Source organism: Ilyonectria robusta (genome assembly GCF_021365365.1).
Source record: "Ilyonectria robusta strain PMI_751 chromosome Unknown BGZ61scaffold_5, whole genome shotgun sequence".
Lineage (NCBI taxonomy): Eukaryota > Fungi > Ascomycota > Sordariomycetes > Hypocreales > Nectriaceae > Ilyonectria > Ilyonectria robusta.
In genome coordinates this window covers 267,649-284,372 of record NW_025764439.1, presented here as the reverse complement: position 1 = coordinate 284,372, position 16,724 = coordinate 267,649, and the positions used below count along the sequence as shown (strand labels likewise).

General features: G+C 52.3%; 8 protein-coding genes across 8 annotated transcripts; 4 read left to right on the top strand and 4 right to left on the bottom strand.

Annotated features, from left to right (window-relative positions):
* Positions 1 to 1,067: 1,067 nt before the first annotated feature.
* On the top strand, positions 1,068 to 1,808 carry BGZ61DRAFT_446051 (uncharacterized protein). The gene has a single exon (XM_046245171.1). It carries the CDS (start codon positions 1,456 to 1,458, stop codon positions 1,795 to 1,797), a length of 342 nt encoding a protein of 113 aa, XP_046107284.1. The 5' UTR covers positions 1,068 to 1,455; the 3' UTR covers positions 1,798 to 1,808.
* A 1,380-nt stretch (positions 1,809 to 3,188) lies between these two features.
* Positions 3,189 to 4,528, bottom strand: BGZ61DRAFT_491659 (uncharacterized protein; the record flags this gene model as incomplete). Its single annotated transcript, XM_046250457.1, has 7 exons — positions 3,189 to 3,344; positions 3,461 to 3,618; positions 3,693 to 3,888; positions 3,930 to 4,067; positions 4,129 to 4,183; positions 4,335 to 4,443; positions 4,477 to 4,528. 7 exons carry the CDS (start codon positions 4,526 to 4,528, stop codon positions 3,189 to 3,191), a joined length of 864 nt encoding a protein of 287 aa, XP_046107283.1.
* Positions 4,529 to 4,789: 261 nt separating this feature from the next.
* Positions 4,790 to 6,895, bottom strand: BGZ61DRAFT_491658 (uracil phosphoribosyltransferase-domain-containing protein; the record flags this gene model as incomplete). The annotated part of the gene is made up of 3 exons (XM_046250456.1): positions 4,790 to 5,257; positions 5,309 to 6,795; positions 6,868 to 6,895. The coding sequence occupies 3 exons, from the start codon at positions 6,893 to 6,895 to the stop codon at positions 4,790 to 4,792; spliced, it is 1,983 nt and encodes a 660-aa protein (XP_046107282.1).
* A 214-nt stretch (positions 6,896 to 7,109) lies between these two features.
* BGZ61DRAFT_178499 (uncharacterized protein) lies at positions 7,110 to 7,995 on the bottom strand. The gene is made up of 3 exons (XM_046237661.1): positions 7,911 to 7,995; positions 7,847 to 7,856; positions 7,110 to 7,781 (listed from the first exon to the last, which is right to left on the bottom strand). The coding sequence occupies exon 3, from the start codon at positions 7,778 to 7,780 to the stop codon at positions 7,325 to 7,327; it is 456 nt and encodes a 151-aa protein (XP_046107281.1). The 5' UTR covers position 7,781; positions 7,847 to 7,856; positions 7,911 to 7,995; the 3' UTR covers positions 7,110 to 7,324.
* A 1,162-nt stretch (positions 7,996 to 9,157) lies between these two features.
* On the top strand, positions 9,158 to 10,689 carry BGZ61DRAFT_384975 (uncharacterized protein). Its single transcript, XM_046242716.1, has 2 exons — positions 9,158 to 9,218; positions 9,272 to 10,689. Exon 2 carries the CDS (start codon positions 9,293 to 9,295, stop codon positions 10,520 to 10,522), a length of 1,230 nt encoding a protein of 409 aa, XP_046107280.1. The 5' UTR covers positions 9,158 to 9,218; positions 9,272 to 9,292; the 3' UTR covers positions 10,523 to 10,689.
* A 230-nt stretch (positions 10,690 to 10,919) lies between these two features.
* Positions 10,920 to 13,036, bottom strand: BGZ61DRAFT_384970 (cryptococcal mannosyltransferase 1-domain-containing protein). Its single transcript, XM_046242715.1, has 2 exons — positions 12,542 to 13,036; positions 10,920 to 12,490 (listed from the first exon to the last, which is right to left on the bottom strand). The coding sequence occupies exons 1-2, from the start codon at positions 12,789 to 12,791 to the stop codon at positions 11,370 to 11,372; spliced, it is 1,371 nt and encodes a 456-aa protein (XP_046107279.1). The 5' UTR covers positions 12,792 to 13,036; the 3' UTR covers positions 10,920 to 11,369.
* A 289-nt stretch (positions 13,037 to 13,325) lies between these two features.
* Positions 13,326 to 14,864, top strand: BGZ61DRAFT_446040 (uncharacterized protein; the record flags this gene model as incomplete). Its single annotated transcript, XM_046245170.1, has 2 exons — positions 13,326 to 13,869; positions 13,934 to 14,864. Coding segments are annotated over exons 1-2 (1,136 nt in total), but the record flags the coding sequence as incomplete, so codon positions are not given.
* Positions 14,865 to 15,386: 522 nt separating this feature from the next.
* BGZ61DRAFT_281542 (kinase-like domain-containing protein) lies at positions 15,387 to 15,734 on the top strand (the record flags this gene model as incomplete). The annotated part of the gene is made up of 1 exon (XM_046238465.1): positions 15,387 to 15,734. A coding segment is annotated over one exon (348 nt), but the record flags the coding sequence as incomplete, so codon positions are not given.
* Between the last annotated feature and the right edge of the window lie 990 nt (positions 15,735 to 16,724).

Below are 16,724 nucleotides of genomic sequence, written 5' to 3'. Positions count from 1 at the left end.
GATACTGAGTGTTGAGAGGTAGATCAGGACGTTTATATATCCGTTTCCCAATGCTCAAAACCAATCTCTCAAGCCAGCTCGTATCGTTCATTGCGGAGCCGAAGCCAACTCTGACCTACCCAGTTGCGACCTGCCACCCATTCTCACAGCAAAATGGCTGTAAGTTTGCCAGCTGCGCTTGGGATATGATATCATGGTGGTCTAGCGGCCCCAGATAACAGCCCGACTCGGACTGAATTGGGGGTCCAACGACCCGAATTGGTCTCAATATGGGAAGACCCTCTGAACCACAGCCCATTTGACGTCAGGACCATGATGGAAATAGATGCAATGCCCAAAAGCGTGCCAATCGAGACCTGTCAACCTTAACCGTTGCTGGGTTAGCCGGTTGCTCCCGACGAGCCGATCACGTCCGCCCCGCTGTCCCAGCCTTCTCGATCGGCGCCGGCTCCATTAACACGAGGCCCAGCCTCTGGTTCTCCGGCGAGTCGGAAGGCCGTTGATTTGCTGGAAGACGGGAAGCGAGGCTAACGGCATTCCAACCGCTTCTGAATCTGTCAGTTTGCCAGGATAAACTTCATTAGTGCTAGCAAATTGACCCTGTTGCCATCACGACCGAGGAAGTGAGCTTCATCCCTCTGGAGTAAATCTTGCCGCCAGTCAGTCCATCATAGCCCTCGAGTCAGGCGTGGCAAAATTGCAAAATCTGGAGCGGAGCGCGGAATTGAAGGCTGGGTGAAGCTAACCACGCACTGGCGTCGTTTAACCATAAACTATACTGAAGAAGCGGTAGGTGCTTGAGTAGCTGCGATGTTCGGTTAGTGGTCTCGTATTCACCGTCATAATGGGTCGACGCCTTAGTCGAGATGTTCAGTAAAGATGCAGAGTGAACTCAAGCGCCTCGACGCATGCAGTCGATTGTTCGGTGAGAGCGGCCTCGTATCCGTCTACTAATGCACTTAGACATTAGAGCCGTCAGTAAGGCATTGGAAGTGCATTGTTGCCACTTTGAGCCGAAGAAAACATGCGGAAGCGATCTTTGCATGTCTTGGATAGAGAAACAACTCTTCAGGCACTCAGACTCTCCTGGCTTGATCCCAATAGAAAGAAGACCCCAGGAAACAACTTTATGAGAAGATCTATAGCCCTATCTTTCTTCAATACTGAGCAGCCCTGTTTAGATTACAACGCTGGCAAAGTTACATCCATGCTTCAATAATCGCTGTTACATGCATGGACTTCCACAGCAATCCACCTGACATCGGGCATGGCAATTTTGATCGTCCATCCGACACGCCGCCCAAGCCCTCCCACAAGCCGGACTCGAAGCCGTCGTCTCCCAACTTCGACACGGAGGGGGTGGACTGTTACAACAGCGGGTAATTCATCAACCGCGGCCTGGCTATCCAGGCGCTCGAGTACTTCTGCGACCTCTTTGAGGGTCAGGTGCTGGACATGACACGACCCGAGACGGAGCGCACGCTCATGTGCAATCACGGCGTCCATTGCATCCCCGCCGGCAATGGCTGCTTCGTCAACGTCCTTGCGAGCATCGCGGCCAAGAACTGGTGTCGATTCGCCGTGGGCGGCAAGGGGGCCAAGTCGGAGTGTGGTCGCATCTTAAGGCGCGTCATCGATGAGTGCGATACGTCTTTGACGCAGTTCAAGCAGGATGGCTATCTTGGGAGACTTCTTCTTCTCAGACAGGCGGTGATGTCGATCTTGTCATTTACCACCATGAACACCTTGACGCAATCCATATATCTATTCTTAACTGCTAGGGCGATAGGGGTGTAGCTCTAATTTCCCATGATATTAACGTCTGCGCTGTTTCTGCCGGGAAGTTGATCCGCGCGGCTCGGTCATGTCCGGCAGCTCTGTGGAGGGGAGTTGTGATGCTGTTGTTGGTGATGGACACTTCGGCCCCATTTTGATGAGAGCCTCGGCACTCTTGGCCTTGCCCATCTCGCAGGCTGGAAAGAGTGGTGTTTATCCTCAGCTTTTTTAGATCCTTGGATCTGCGCTTGCTTCAAGGAGCATCGTGGTGAGTTCTTCCTGGTCGGCGTCTGAAGAAATGCAGAGGCGTGCGTCCAGACACCGGGTGTGCTATTTTCACGTTGATTCACGAGAAGCTCTTGAGAAGTAGTCACGCAATCTTTGTGATCAATTTAAGAGACTAAAAAATCGCCTGCAAACAGTCAAGAGAGGAGTCACGCCGTCTTTCTTAGGTTCGTCTATTTTAAGATCGCTGCCCCGGCCGAGAACCGTCTGGCTCACCTTGAGATCGCCGCTTTCTGTATCTATTGCATCTTCCACGGCAACGAAGAATGGAGTTCTTCTTTGCGAGTCTTTTATTGACATATTCGCCCCATTTGGTGCAGCTGTTGGATCATGGATATGCGTTCCATCGACACAGCGAGGTGGACCGCCGTATGACTCGATGCAGAGTCCTGACGTTGCCGTGATTAGTCGAACCGACACCTGCTCCTTTTTCAAGTGCTAAAGAAACAACCTCAAAATAACCTCCTCGAGATGTCTCCGAGAGTGCATTGTATCCTTTATCGTTAGCCGTTTTAATATCCGACACTGATTGGTTTAGGAGTGCGTCTACGGTCTCATTGTGGCCGAATCGAGCTGCTTGTCTCACCATATTCGCGATGGAGAATTGAGGAACATGAGGGGCAATTCGATTGAAGACTCCGAGAGGTCCCTTCTCCGCGGAGAGCTCCAGACGTGCAGAGAGTTTCGTTTCCAAATCTTGTGTTTTTGGCTCATCATGGACGAGTCTGACCACCATGTCGGCAAGGCCATAGTGGCAAGCACTCAAGCAGGAAATCAGAAAATGCAGCGCGATCGTGCCGTGGCGAAGTGAAGTGGTGCGACATTCTCAGCCAAGGTTCAAATCGGACCTTGTCTTGGAAAACCCGGTATGCGATTAGTCTAAGCCAGGGGCGTGACAGTATTAGCTGTACATACAAATACAAATGTCCGCAAATATTTTATTTTGACGGCGAGACTCTCCTAATGCTTCAGTTTCGAGCATGGAAGAGGAGGACTGCAAAATATGGTGCTGGGTGCTTCCTAGGAGGAGCAGTTACTGCACCATCAGATACGCGCTGTACAGCATTTTAGCCCAGGACTGGAGAAGCTGCCAAGCTATGCCAACGCGCCACTTGACAGTCGATTTATTAAATCAATTCCGCAACAGCAGTCAATTTCGGACAGTGGATTACTTTACCGCTAGAAAGCACCCAAGTCCCATTGTCTAAAAGTCTCTGCGGCGGCCGTTCCCAGTTTAAGGCCTTGTCGCCCCTATCCCGCACATCCTGCCGCCTCTCATACCGCTTGTCTGCGGTAAGCAAATCGGCTGTCCATGTGCATCCTTCAGAAGAATAATCTTCTGTGGCAGCTTGGGCATGGAAGGTCAGTCAATGGCTTCTGGAATGTTGCTTGGATGGACGGCATAGAGGTCTCCGGCCCTTCGCTCCCGCCATTCTTGTAAGATGAGCAGATATGATGCCATTGGATGGTCTAGCTTCACCCCTGGATGCTTCGCCCACTCCAGGCCAAGGTCATCGAGGTTCTGCTCTTCGTGAGGCAAACTCCGGAAACCATTCTCTAGAGTAATACTCTCGTAGGTAGTGAATATAACGCCCTTAACATCGTCCCGGTTCTTGAGGTAACTCTCTCACCCTCCCCAGGTGAAGGATAATTGATGGAAGCCGCAAAGCTCAAGTCAAAGAGCATGACAGAGTCTGTTGACTCGCCAACCAGGAGGTTTCGCGGGGCGATGTCTTGGTGCGCGATACCGTATCGGATGTTCAAGTTGTCTACAACATTTATGAGCTGCTGTAGCCACTCCAGTCTGAAAACGCGCGACATGTTCTCCTCTAGACTGCCGCCAGGCACGTAGCCGTTTGCAATTCGACCACGCGACCCTCGAGCTCGTCAACGAAAATCCGGTCAAACAGAACGATATTTGGGTGGTGGGGCAGACGCATCCACAGGTTCATCTCCTTCCAGGACATTTGTGCATACTGCCACAAGAAGTAGTATTTAAATACGGCCTGCCCAAGGGTGAGCTTGGTCACAGGACGAGACAATCCAGGACTGGCACTTGGGTTTCACCTTTTTAGCAGATCCTGCCAGGCATGGAGGGTACGCGACAAGGTCCACGTCAGGGCTAAGCTCTCGAGTTCCTCAAGTTCGTCCCGTCGCACCGTCTGAATCCCCTCCTGGAGAAACGATTCGTGAAGGAATGGACAGTGCATGCAGTAGGTCCGATCGTTCTTCGAATCGATATACGTCGAGGTGATCTCGCCAGTAGGCCATACATAGGTCCTGTAGCGTGAGATAATAGGCTGCTATAGCGGCTGAAATGTTCAATTGCACTCTCATCGTCTTGCTCCTCGTCCATAGTTACCGAAACAACCCGTCTCTGGCCTCAATCGGCAACGTGCCAGGGGCCTGGCCCACCGACAGGGATATCACCACTCAAACAAAAATACTTGGAATCGCTGTCAATCATGTTGCTATGCTCTTTAGCAACCAATGGTGGGGATTGAAGAGGAAGAAAGCAGGGCAGATTTATTATGCACGTAGCAGTGTGACACGAGCAGACACAAGATCACCAATAGACGAAAAATATGCAAAGAGCGTGACGTTAATAGTATTGTCAAGTAAACATGAGCAACCAAGTAAAGCATGTTGAATGAAGCATATAGCACACTTGAGAATGCTTCCAGACCCCTTGCATCACACAATACACCAGCTGCATGGCCAGTCAAGGTCAAGCCAGGTGCGTGGTGTTGAACAGTCGATTGCCAGTGTCGGTTGTCTTCGTTCCCGTAAACTTGTTCTCCGACAATCGGAGCGCGACGATGCTGGCGCCATAATGTCCCATGAGTTTGGCGAGCGCATGCGTCTCTACAACCACCTCCGCTTGGACAACACCGGCCACAACGACAATGCGGATACTGGGGTTCAAGCTGTGGACATGCTCAACAAATTCCATCAGTGTCTTTCCGCTGTTGACCACCGAGTCCACCAGGATCACAGTATATTGTCGATCGACGTGATGCCTTTTTATGTCCGTCGCAGATGCGGCATGGATGAACATTGCATGTGGGAAGGCTGCATTGACGCCAAAAGCCATGGCTTCTCCACCACGCATCAACGCCACGATGGAGGTTTGGTGTTCGTTGCGCAGCCGGTGACCGGTCGTTTTATGGCCTTGCACGTGTGGAATAGTGTACTCCTCGAGCCCGATCAGTCGGGAAACAAATTCGGTGGCTAAATATCGCCCAACAAGGCCATGAGCTTCCCTCAAAGCAGGGCCGGCCACCTCGGCATCGCGTGTTGGGGAGGTCAGCAATTTTGCTGCATTTCTGTCCGTGGCGTGCAGTATCTTGATGGAGCGGCGGCGATGCATCATCGACCCAATGAATTGTTGATCATCGAGGCGAATCAAAGGCAGCTTGTCCTCGTCCAGACGCGGCGGTGCCCAATTCGGGAGCAGAACTTGTCGCGCTTGAAAGGCTTCATCTTGAATAGCCTTAGACAAGGCAGCATCCATGCTCGAGCTCCTAGTTCGCTTGTCGCCGACAACCACGATAGCTTGGTCAGCCTCCTTAAGCATCGGTAGATCCAAGGGACTATCCCCAAACGCCCAGACATACAGATGGGCCGCGTTCCGGAGATGAGAAACGACATCAGCCTTGACAGCTGCAGTGACCACGAATCCGTCCGAAATTCTGCCTCCACCGATCACGTCGACCGACTTCGACAATCCGTGCCTCTCCAAAACCTTTTCCCAGACGCGACCAAGACCACATGTAACGACCAGGGCACGAATGTGCTTCTGGTCTGCCACAAGTCGCAAGAGGGAAACAATTTCCGGGTGCATCACTACTGACGAAGCCACAGTGTCGCAAATTATCCCGAACTGTTCATCGTCGGTTGCCTCTTCGTACAGCAAGGTTGCTTGATGGAATGCGGCATCTGAATAGCCCAGAGGACTGCTGAAGAGCTCTTGCAGAGGACATGTTTTGCCCAAGCTTGGTCGAGTCTGAGCAAGTGTTTGCCAGAACAAAGCGCCAGTATCTTCCGCCGCCAGAGTCTTGTCCCCGTCCATCACCAAAACCGTCTCTAGGTCGTCGCGGTCGGAAAGAGCAAGAATTCCATCGAGCCTAGCCCGTACGCGAGCAAGATTGGATTCGATCGTCATGGGCTGTCGAAAATGCCGGATCAAAGTCGAGATCCTCGGGATTGAAGTCTTGGGCTCGGAGATAAGCGAAAATAGGATGTGATGTTGACGACAGAGATGGCGCATCGTAGAAATCTCTGCCTCTTGCCACTTGCGCAGATGGTCGACAGGCATGAGAGTACGGTCCTTCAGCTTGTCATCCAAGCGGCGCTGCGAGATGACTTCGGCAGAGATGTTCAAGTAGATGGTGTGGGTAAACGTTTGCAGGTCATTCGAAGTGTAGACTGGCTGGGCGGCAGCATGCTCCTCGGACCAAAACATGAGGTGCCCGGTGACGATCGCGACTCGCCCGCTGTGAGCACTCTCCTCCCGGATTGCGTCGATCGCTTGGCCACGGAAATTTGACTTGGACTGCTCATCCAGCTTGTAGAAAGCCTCAAGGCCGCCAGGAACGAGGGATGCAATCTTGTCTGACCCTTCGAAGAAAGCAAACTCGACGTGACCAAGTTCCTGCCGGAGATGGCTCAGCAGGAACGACTTGCCCGAGCCCGAAATGCCATAAAGCCCGATGACGGTTGGTTTAGGACCTTCTTGTGTGCCCAGGCTTGGGCTGGAGCTGTTGACGGTCGCAAGAGCAGTTGAAGGGCTGGTGTAGCCATCACCTGTGCTGACAGTGGATAGGCTGATCATGGCAGAGACGAGAATGGTCCGCAATGTATGTGTTCAGATGTGTATTTGAGGGAGCAGGGACTGATAGGAATCTTGATTCAACAGGTTGCTAGAAGTTCAAGAGGAAAAGAAATCCTGTGTTGGGACCTGTTTCGCTTTATATCCGTTTCCCTTCAGTGGACGACACAGACAAGGCGAGTCATCTCTGGCGCAACCGCGTACGAGCGGAGGCCCGATGTTGCGACGGCCTCATTATGTGGGAGGCCGACCACAATTCTGACTGGTCTGCGGGCGCCTGCGGGATGAGCACTTGGCTCAGCGAATCGGGGGCGTTTGGCGGGCAAGCCTCGGCCTCCAAGATCGAGAGCAGCGATATGGCGTCGCACAGCCAATTTCCACCTCATGGACACATTTTTCCAAAAACAGGTCCCTCCCTCCTCAGCGTTGCTTTTATGGCAGCAGAGGCCATATGAACCGAAGTCGGTAGCAGACTTTCCTGAATCTTGTCGGGTCAATCCCATGGCGACACGCGACCTCTCGTAATTTGTGGTCTTTGGTAGGGTTGACGACCTCGCGCATCGCGTCCAAGTCGGCACAACCACAAAGGAAAGCAGCCACCCGGTAGAACTGCCACCTCAACGTGTATTTCGAAAGCAAGTATGCATACACCGCGAGGTGCGGAAGGATGAAATCGGGGAGTCGTCGGAGGGTGTGGCCGTCGTGCTGCGCTCGGCTGATGATGTAGAAGACGTCAGCCGTCTCGCTGAGCTTTTGGCAACGCGTCGTTGCCAGCCGTCGTTCGCAGATTTCCTCTCGTAGCCTCTCCTTGTACCAAAGCTGTGGGTGCCGAGGCAATCGCAGGAAGCCATGCCATCGAAGCAAGATTCTCTGGGACGTGAAGCGCATACTGTTCAAGGACTAGTTATCCACTGCATCAGAACATATTCATTCTCTGGGACGTGAAGTGCATACTGTTCAGCGACTATCCGTTGGATCAGAGCATATTCATTCCATGTCGGGGACGAGGCATTCTTACCAAATTGATTCCTGCTCAACAGTCGCGTTGGAAAATCGGCCTCGCACGCAGGCCCAAATCGATCGCTGCCTCAAGGCAACCGTTGTTTGGCCTAAGGCCACAATGCCATCCTGGCCCACGGCTCATCCAGCCACATGCAGGCCACTTATCGATAAAGACCTCAGCGTCAAGAGAGTCATGATATGAGCACAAGTCAGCTCTCTGGCAGAAAGCCTGAGGGATATGTGATGATGACCAATGGGCCAGAGGTGATGCTTAGCGGGTCCGTTATTTCTACCGAGTAAGGTGATCAGTAAATTTAGTTATTCTATGATCCTGGTCTAAAAATTCCGGGCCTGGCTAAAGGAGGGGGTCTTACCCAATGATTCTTCAGCCATGTGCCAACTGTAAGCTACGGAGAAAACTCAAGCATTAACAACTCCGGCGATACCGTTCCATGGAAAGAGTCTATGGCAGCGGCTTTCCAGAGGCTTCCAGTGACTCGAACTCAGCCACGTCCATACCGTAGGCGCGCCCGCCTCAATAACACTGGTGTTACGGTCCCCTGCCATTGGCATCAGCCACCAAGCCGAGCTCAGAACCAGGATGGACGTTCCGCACCTCAGGATTCTACGACGCGACCGAGAACGCTGTGTACATGACCGACCGACCCAAGAACATTGCTACAATGGAACACATACCTAGCTTAGAGGAGCGAGTGGAGCTCACCAGTGAAACAGAATCCAGGACAAAGAAGCCCTGTATTAGTCGTCGACCCAAGAACACTACTACAACGGAACATGTAACTTGGACATGCGAGTAGTGTGTACTAGCAAAATCGGTTAGAATGAAGAAGCTCTTTATTAGTCGCCGACACGCATGCGTGATAAAACATTCTTCCTCCTCCCAAATTGGTCAAAAGCCAGCTCAACGAGCATCACCAAACCAACTGCGACACCGCGACCTTTGCAGCCTAAATATCCCATGGAAAAATCACAGAATCGAAAGCGACAAGGCGCCGATGAGTCTTCGCGAGCCACCATCGACAACCCTTCATCGAACAAGAGCAATACGAGAAGTGAAATCGGGCCCGATACTTGGGCATCTCGGAAATCCCCCCCCGAGTTCTGGGATAGGCCATCCAGCATCGAGCTGACCCATCGAGCCGTGGAAGAGCACACCCGCCGGACCCGTCTTCGGCGCCCTTCTCATCCTTCTCTACCGACTCCTAGGCAGAGAGAACTCGCCCAGCATACCGCTGCTGCCACCGCTAGAGATCTTGCTAGATTTGCAAGACACGGCGGTCCTGGCCTAACTGATCTTCGTGGGGTAAGGCGATATGAGTGTAGTCTACCAAGTGCTTTACTAACGAGTCCATCTAGTATCCCCACCCCTTAATAGCCATGAGAGCGAGGTGGTCTTCGCGAAGCCGGACGACCAAGGCCGCAGATCCAATCGATACGTTTCCCACCCCAGAAACAAAGACAAAGAAGCGGTCGACCTACGACCGCAACTTCGATTTGCATCTGACGGGCCATCGCGCCCACGCACCCTATTCATCACAAGAGCCAGACTCGGCGGATGCCAGAAATGCCTTGGCAGTCTACAGGCCGTCGTTCCCAGCATCGTCGGACGTCACTGGATCCTCGTCAGAACCGTCCACGAAAACTGGTGTCGAGGGTCTTGATTACCAGTGTAGGAACCTTGCTGCGAATAACATCTACATGCGTTCCTCCCGCGACCAACTTCCCGATCATGTCACCGATTTGATCGACCAAATGCGCCGGGATCGTGACTCTCCTGGTCCGACCCTGGATCAAGTGTGGGAAGACAAGGGATTGGAGAAACTCGCCATGGGTGCGAATAAATCAGTCGTGAGAAAATACGTTCAGAAGACAATTTTCCCCAACCCCGATCCAGGAGACAGTTTGCAATGCAGCGACGGAGAACCGATGGCAGAGCACGCTGTCCCCAACACGAGCTCGATTCTCAAAGTCAGCATCCCTGTGCCAGACATGCTCTACGGATACGACGAGCAGGAGGCCTTTCCCCAGCAGCAGAACCAGCTGGTCTCCATGGGGACTGAGATGATAGGCAACAATCAGAGTTACTATATAATCTATCCTTTCCTCGTCATCGAGGTCAAGGGCGATGGCGGGAGTATGTGGGGGGCTATGAATCAATGCCTTGGGAGCTCTGCATCCTGTGTCAATATCGCCGAAAACCTCAACCGTCGTCTGAGGCTGTGTGAGAGCGACATGGTCCATCCGATTGATAGCGCTGCATTTAGCATCGCCATGAACGGTGTGGAAGCGCGACTCTATATTACATGGAAGCATAATGAGCAAGACTACTACATGACAACGGTCGATATCTTCTTGCTTCAGGATCCCGAACATTACCTCAAGTTTCGCAAGTACGTCCTCAATATTATTGACTGGGGCAGGGGTAGGCGGCTGGAAGAAATTCGCAAGTCTTTGGACGACCTTTTGGAAGAGAGTCGGAAGAGGAATTCTGCAGCGGCGAAGTCCCGCGCACTATCTGATTCCGCTAGCAGTTGCAGTAGCAGCAGCGATAAGACACGCAAAAGGTCATCGAAGCGGCAAAAGAGCAGGGGATCTGGTATGACATAAGGGGCAAAGTTGGGAATCTGGGCGGAAGAGAGAGGTGTGGCGGTGTAATATGACTAGAAATATAACTGTTCAGTCTGAGCGGGAGCTAGGGTCGAGGTTTAGACAAGAGTAGACTAAGCCCGCGAGACACCAGCACTAAGATGTATACAATTCAGAGGACGTCGCACGGAAGCTCTCATACACAGAGATCCCCAGGGGCACGAGTACTTCACAGAATGAACACTGTCACCCCTACCCAACCCCACGGCTACTAGGTCATGAAATATAGAGACAACATCTTCAAGTGATATTGCTTGAAGTTTCTGCGAAACACTTGCTCACCAAAAAACAGAAGGCTAGGTGAAATTCTCGCATAGAGATTGGCCGACCGCCAAACCAGCCCGACTATTCCAGGTTAGATAAATGCCAATTTTAATTCTTGTTAAATAGTATGTTTTACAACTAGGAACGGGTGCGAATGAATGATCCCGACTACATTTCTGGCTCAAGATATACCTATTTTGCTCCCCACGGTATGAAAGAGCTCGTATTCGACTTGGGTCCCACCAAGGGATTTGCTAGTGAGTTAGATACCTCTTCTACTAATAACTGCAAACGGACAGCGACGCCACTTCCAACTCCTCCAGTGCATTTCTCACAACGTCGTCAGGGCACCGGGTGTGCGTCAGAAGTTGCAGGAAGAGGTCGACACGGACTTCCCGGGCGACGAGACGGTTCCCACCTAAGACCAAGTCAAGTATCTTCCATACCTTGGAAACGCCATCAACAAGACCATACACGTCCAGATCGCTTTATCCACCTTGGTTATTTTACACGGTAGCACGCACACTCTCTCCATCCCATTCGATCATAGACGCAATGTCTCATTCCAGGGCCGCCAGAACTGATTATCCCATGTCGGCATACACTTGACCTTTTCCGGTGGTTCAAGGACCCAACTGATGCTGTTGTCCTCCCCTGGACTCCTCGCCAAATCCGACGCATACCCTTTAAGATGCTTGATTTGCTCTGCCTTTTCATCCGAGTACTCAAGGTTCACTATCGGAACAACAGCAATCTTCCGGTAGCCTCTGAACCACATTTCCTTGCAGAAGATCTGCGGCTCGCCCTGAGCGCACTCGCCGTCGTTTCCACCGTGCGTCTCGCGGAAGCGAAGGCCGTCGAGCAGCGGCGCGGCACCAATTGCGGTGGCGCCGTTCCAGCAGGAAAAGACCTGGAAGGGGAGGTTGTCGTCGTAGCGTGACCTGGTGTCGGGGGCGTTCCAGAACAGGTTCCACGCCGAGTTCCAGTTGCCGTCGGGGGGGATCTCGAAGAAGGAATCACCAGCGAGAGTTCGAGCCACCCAGACGTCGTAAAAGGTCGGGTCGTTTCCCACGTACGTCCAGTCCATGGCGCAGGTCATGTCGGCTCCGAGTGCGTGGCGCTGGAGTGCTAGCTCGAGGAGGTCTTCGGGGCAGGCGGCAACATCATTCAGGAACAGAATGGTGGTGTTTTCCGATACTCGGTGGAGGTTGTCGAACATGGGTTGGAGGGCCAGGTTGCGCAGCGCAGCGAGCTTGTGGATGCGGTCGCCCTTGGCCGGGTTGATATCCGACGAGTTGTAGAAGTAGGTGAGATGGAGGCGGTCGAGGAACGGACTGAGGGCGGCGAGGACGTCGCCAGTCCCATCTGGCGAATTGCCCTCAATGATAGAAAGCGCACAGTATTCAGGTCCCAGGAAGCGAACAACTTCGACGACGCTGCCTAGCAGACGTGGCAGAAGCGCTAAGCAATTGCGCAAGTCGATTGCGAAATAGTAATGGATATGCTGCGGGTTTTTCGTATTCTTTTGCGGATCTTTGTGCTGTAAGAGGGCATCGTACCGGCTGGTATTCAATGCGGGACACTTGAGGTGCCGAGGTTCTGTTACGGCGGGATCGAGGATTACCGTGATGTAGGGAGCGATGCCCGAGGCAGATAGGACGGTTCCTGAGTACTATGTGAGCATGAGGCGCCACCTGTACAGCAGTAAACACTAACCATTTAAAATGGTGATTGCGGTCGCAGATACAGTCGCAGATGTAGTCGTAGATGCAGCAAGTGAACTTGTCGGAGTGGCCACGATTTGCTCAGCATTAGAGGCGGATGAGGTCGACGGTGCCGCTTTGTGCGGGAACGGAAGATGCAGCGCGGGGATTCGAGTGAGGCGATCGCGACCGAGATACAGCGTCGTGGTGACGAGCAACAAGCAGAGCGCCGGTACGAGCAGAAAAAGAAGCCTGCGGTGCATGACTAGCTCACAGGACCAAGCACATCACCAAAGCCTCACCACGGTTGACTGCAGAAGCTGGACGGACGTGTTAGGGCCACGAGGAAGAGATGCGGCGTGTAAAGAGGAAACAGAAATGGGCCGGAACCAGGCGAAGGACATGACAAAGACAATATTTCTTTACTTTTAGCGCCAACAACCAAACATGGGCAATAGTCCTTCTCCCAGCCTCGGATATACACGTATTCTTGTACCATGTAATTACGGACTCCTGGGTTCATTGAGCGAGATGCCCGATTGAGAATTGTGTTGGTTGCAAGTTTCCAGGTACAGCCAAAGGCCCCGCAACCTACGCCAGTAGCTGTCTCTCGTTGGCGCCCTGATAGAAATGCTGTTGGTCCACCCCTGGCAACTCGCCCGCCTAGGCAAGGATTAATGGCGAGAACCCAATAGCATCCCTGGGGGGATTCCCAGAGCCTGGAGCCGAGTTTGAAAGTGAAAGTGAAAGACAGGCTGTGTAAGCAGACCAACAGTCCAACACGGTTGGAAGGCACAGCAGAATGTCAGTATGGGGCAGATCCCCCCTGGCGGTGGCGGTCGGAGGGATAAAGATTGAGTCCATTTCCTCCTTGCCTTTCCTCACCTCAAGACTCTTCAACCGCTCATCTTTAAGGAACCAAGAAAGAAAACAGACTACCATCCTCGCCGCCATGAAAGCTCTAAGCCGTCTATTCTTGTTGTTCTCCCTGTTTCGGCTCGGAGCATCTTACAGCCATGGTCCTCTCACAGCCCTACCAACCGTAACCCCGACACCTCGGTTGCTAACCCTCACCCACCGTAACGAGACCGAACTTCAAAAACGAGCCATAACCACTGAGCTCTCGACCTGTGGCTACTTGAACGGCGATTCTGATCTAGTGAGGACCGCCAACTCGGGTTATGTCTGCCGCGTAGACACCAAGAATGCCCTGTGGGGTTTCTGTCCCAACACCGTCCTGGCTGCTACAGACTGCGGACTGGCCGGTAGCTGTTTTGACAAAAAGGACTGCTCTAAAGGATGCGGGAAGACGGACAGCGAGAGTTTGACGACTTTTACTTGGTTTGTTGATGTAGACACCTTTTACTTTGAACGACGCAGCTAACCTGCTGCCACACCACAATAGCACCGGCACCACCTACTGTTCTACTGCGCTCTTGACTTTCGGTGTCGACCAAACATATTCCTACATCGCCTGTGGCGCAAAGTCTGGCACCGATCACTATCAGATTACACCCAACGAGGAAATCACAACTTCCACAACTTCCACAAGTGCCTCAGAGTCGACGACGGCATCTGTCACATCTCGGCAGACTGCCGACGTCTCCGAGAGCACTTCCGACCCCACACGCAGCAGCACTGGTTCCGAAACACAGAGCAAGGCCGCATCAGACGAGAGCGCGCTTGAAACGACCTCAGCAGCTTCGGGAGACGAGCCCTCGTCGTCTGGCGGCGCTTCGAACAATCTCGGTCCGATAATTGGCGGAGTCATCGGAGGGCTTGCCCTTGTCTGCGGTACTGCCATTGCGGCCATCTACCTATTGCGGAGGAACAACAACCGGAGTGCAAGCTCACAGCCTACAGACCAAGACTCGCACCAGGCGCCTCCGCCACCATGGGTCCGCGAGGGGCCCAAGCATCCGCAGGAGTTGGCAGGCTCGACGCCGCAAGAGATGCCGCCTAATGGCCATTACGGGCGTGAACACGCGGTAGAGCTATCTAGTTGACAGGCTTACAGCCTGTTGTGATATTATGTTCAACGTGGTTGCGCGGGAAGGCGAAGATGGGTTCAAGAGTTCATGGTTCTTCGATAAGTAAGCACATCGGCGTGCTAGAGTACATAAATAATATGTTGAATGAGAGGTGATGATTCAAATTGAAGACCGTGGAGGATATATCATTATTAAAGTAAAGCAACTCAATCCAATGCTCACTGCGCCGCCTGGCTCCCCCAGCTACGCATTCGAGTCGGAAGGTGTCTTTTGAGTAGTTTCACAATTCCGTTCGCGGACCGGGAATGCATGCCGCCAGACATCTCTTGAAAGGCGAGAAATTTGCACATGCATCAGTAGCGCCACCAAGTGATCCTGTGGTAGATTAGAGTGAGGTTGAACAAGGACTTGCGAGGGAGCGATCATGTGACTTTAATACGTTACAAGTAGTCTCAATTTTCTGAGGAATCTGTTTCCTCTTCTTAGAAACAATATACCTGCCGAGTTCGCTCATCTCAGATGCCTGGCAGATCTCCAAATAAAGCGCATGCGTATGTTCAACCGTTTGGTCACAATTATCGTGCAGCCAACGGCTTTTCCGATCACCCAACTTATCCTCACTGGCGCACAGATCGATCTCTGAAACCCTGGCTTCATTCGTCGTGACGCCTTTGACTTTGCACCGACTTCACTCGCACCACGACACCAGTACAGCTTTCGCCGCTCGCCACAATGTCAGTGATCGAAAAGATAGTCGATGTCCCGGACAGGATTCCACACACCGAAACCATTGGCATTGGTTTGTCGTCTTGGGTCCAGCGACTCAATGCCGCAGCGAAATGTTACAAGGATATCGAAGAGAGAGTCAGAGAATTTGCAGTATATGATCGCCTCGGCTCGGGCCATCCAGGCATCATGCGTTGTTATGGCACCCTAGATGACAGATGTTTGGTCCTCGAATTTGCGTGCCACGGCTCCGTGCAACAATACATCCGTAGCCATCATAACATCCCACTGGCTCTTAAACTCCGTTGGATGGAGCAAACAACTGGCGCCATTGCATTTCTTCACTCAATAAATATCTTTCATTGCGACATCTCCAGCAACAATGTATTTCTCGACGAGAATCTAGATGCCATAGTAGGAGACTTTTCTGGCTCATCCCTGGATGGCGGAGATGCCCTCACTTGGTATGAGACGACTCATTCTCATCCCGATTTATCAACGAGATTTTATCTGGCAAGGTTCCATTTGAGGGAATGGATTCATTTGCTGTTGCGGAATCTTTCAGGGCTGGCTGCCTGCCACGCTTGGAATCATTCCCTGGTCTAGGCATTGTCATCGAAAAGTGTTGGAGGGAAAAGTATCACAACGTTGACTAGCTACTGCAAGATGTGAAGAGAGAAGGTATGTTCACCATGATGTTCCCTATGCTGTGGCTAATGCCTACAAGCAATTGCTTTCCCACACCAGTCCAAAACAAGACAGCTCTTCAACTCGGGGATACCAGTCATCTTAATCCTAGCCATCGTCCCGGTCGTGTGGTGGATGAGATCATTTAGAATTTGGACTACGGATTAGCGCCCGATATAGAATATAATCAGGATGGCATACACGGAGGGCCGCTTATCATGGACAACTAAAACATGAGCCAGCCTTTATCGAGGAGCCCAATATCCGCTTCTGGCCAGCACCTACTGGCTGCATATTCGCACACCGTGATCCTGTCGTTCTCGCTTTTTCGCAATACATTATGTCGCGTTGTGGAAAGACGTGTTTCCCGCCAGGCTTGACGCAACTCAGGAAGGAAAAGTTGTACTCAATGTACGTACACATTGTGACGAAAGGCCAAAGGTAGATTGAACCGAAAGGGAAATGTTTCTGAGGGAGAACCACGTTAAATAGCTTGCTGGCTAGAGCGGGGTAAGGATAGAACATGCAGGAAGAAGGCAGCCGTTGGCGTTCCGCCTTTTGCACAACCAACAGAATTGGTCCGCATACTATTATGGGCATCAACGACTGCCCCCAATGAGCCAAGCAGTCGGCGACGGCTTTCTATCTTGGCTTCAAAGTCACCAAATCATGCCAGCCAGCAGGGCAGAAGCCCAAGAAGCTTTACAGCCTCTGAGCCGGGCGACTGAAGATTTCGACTCGGTGCCATACCCAACTTTGACCGAATCTCGACCGCCATCCTCTACCTCGCAA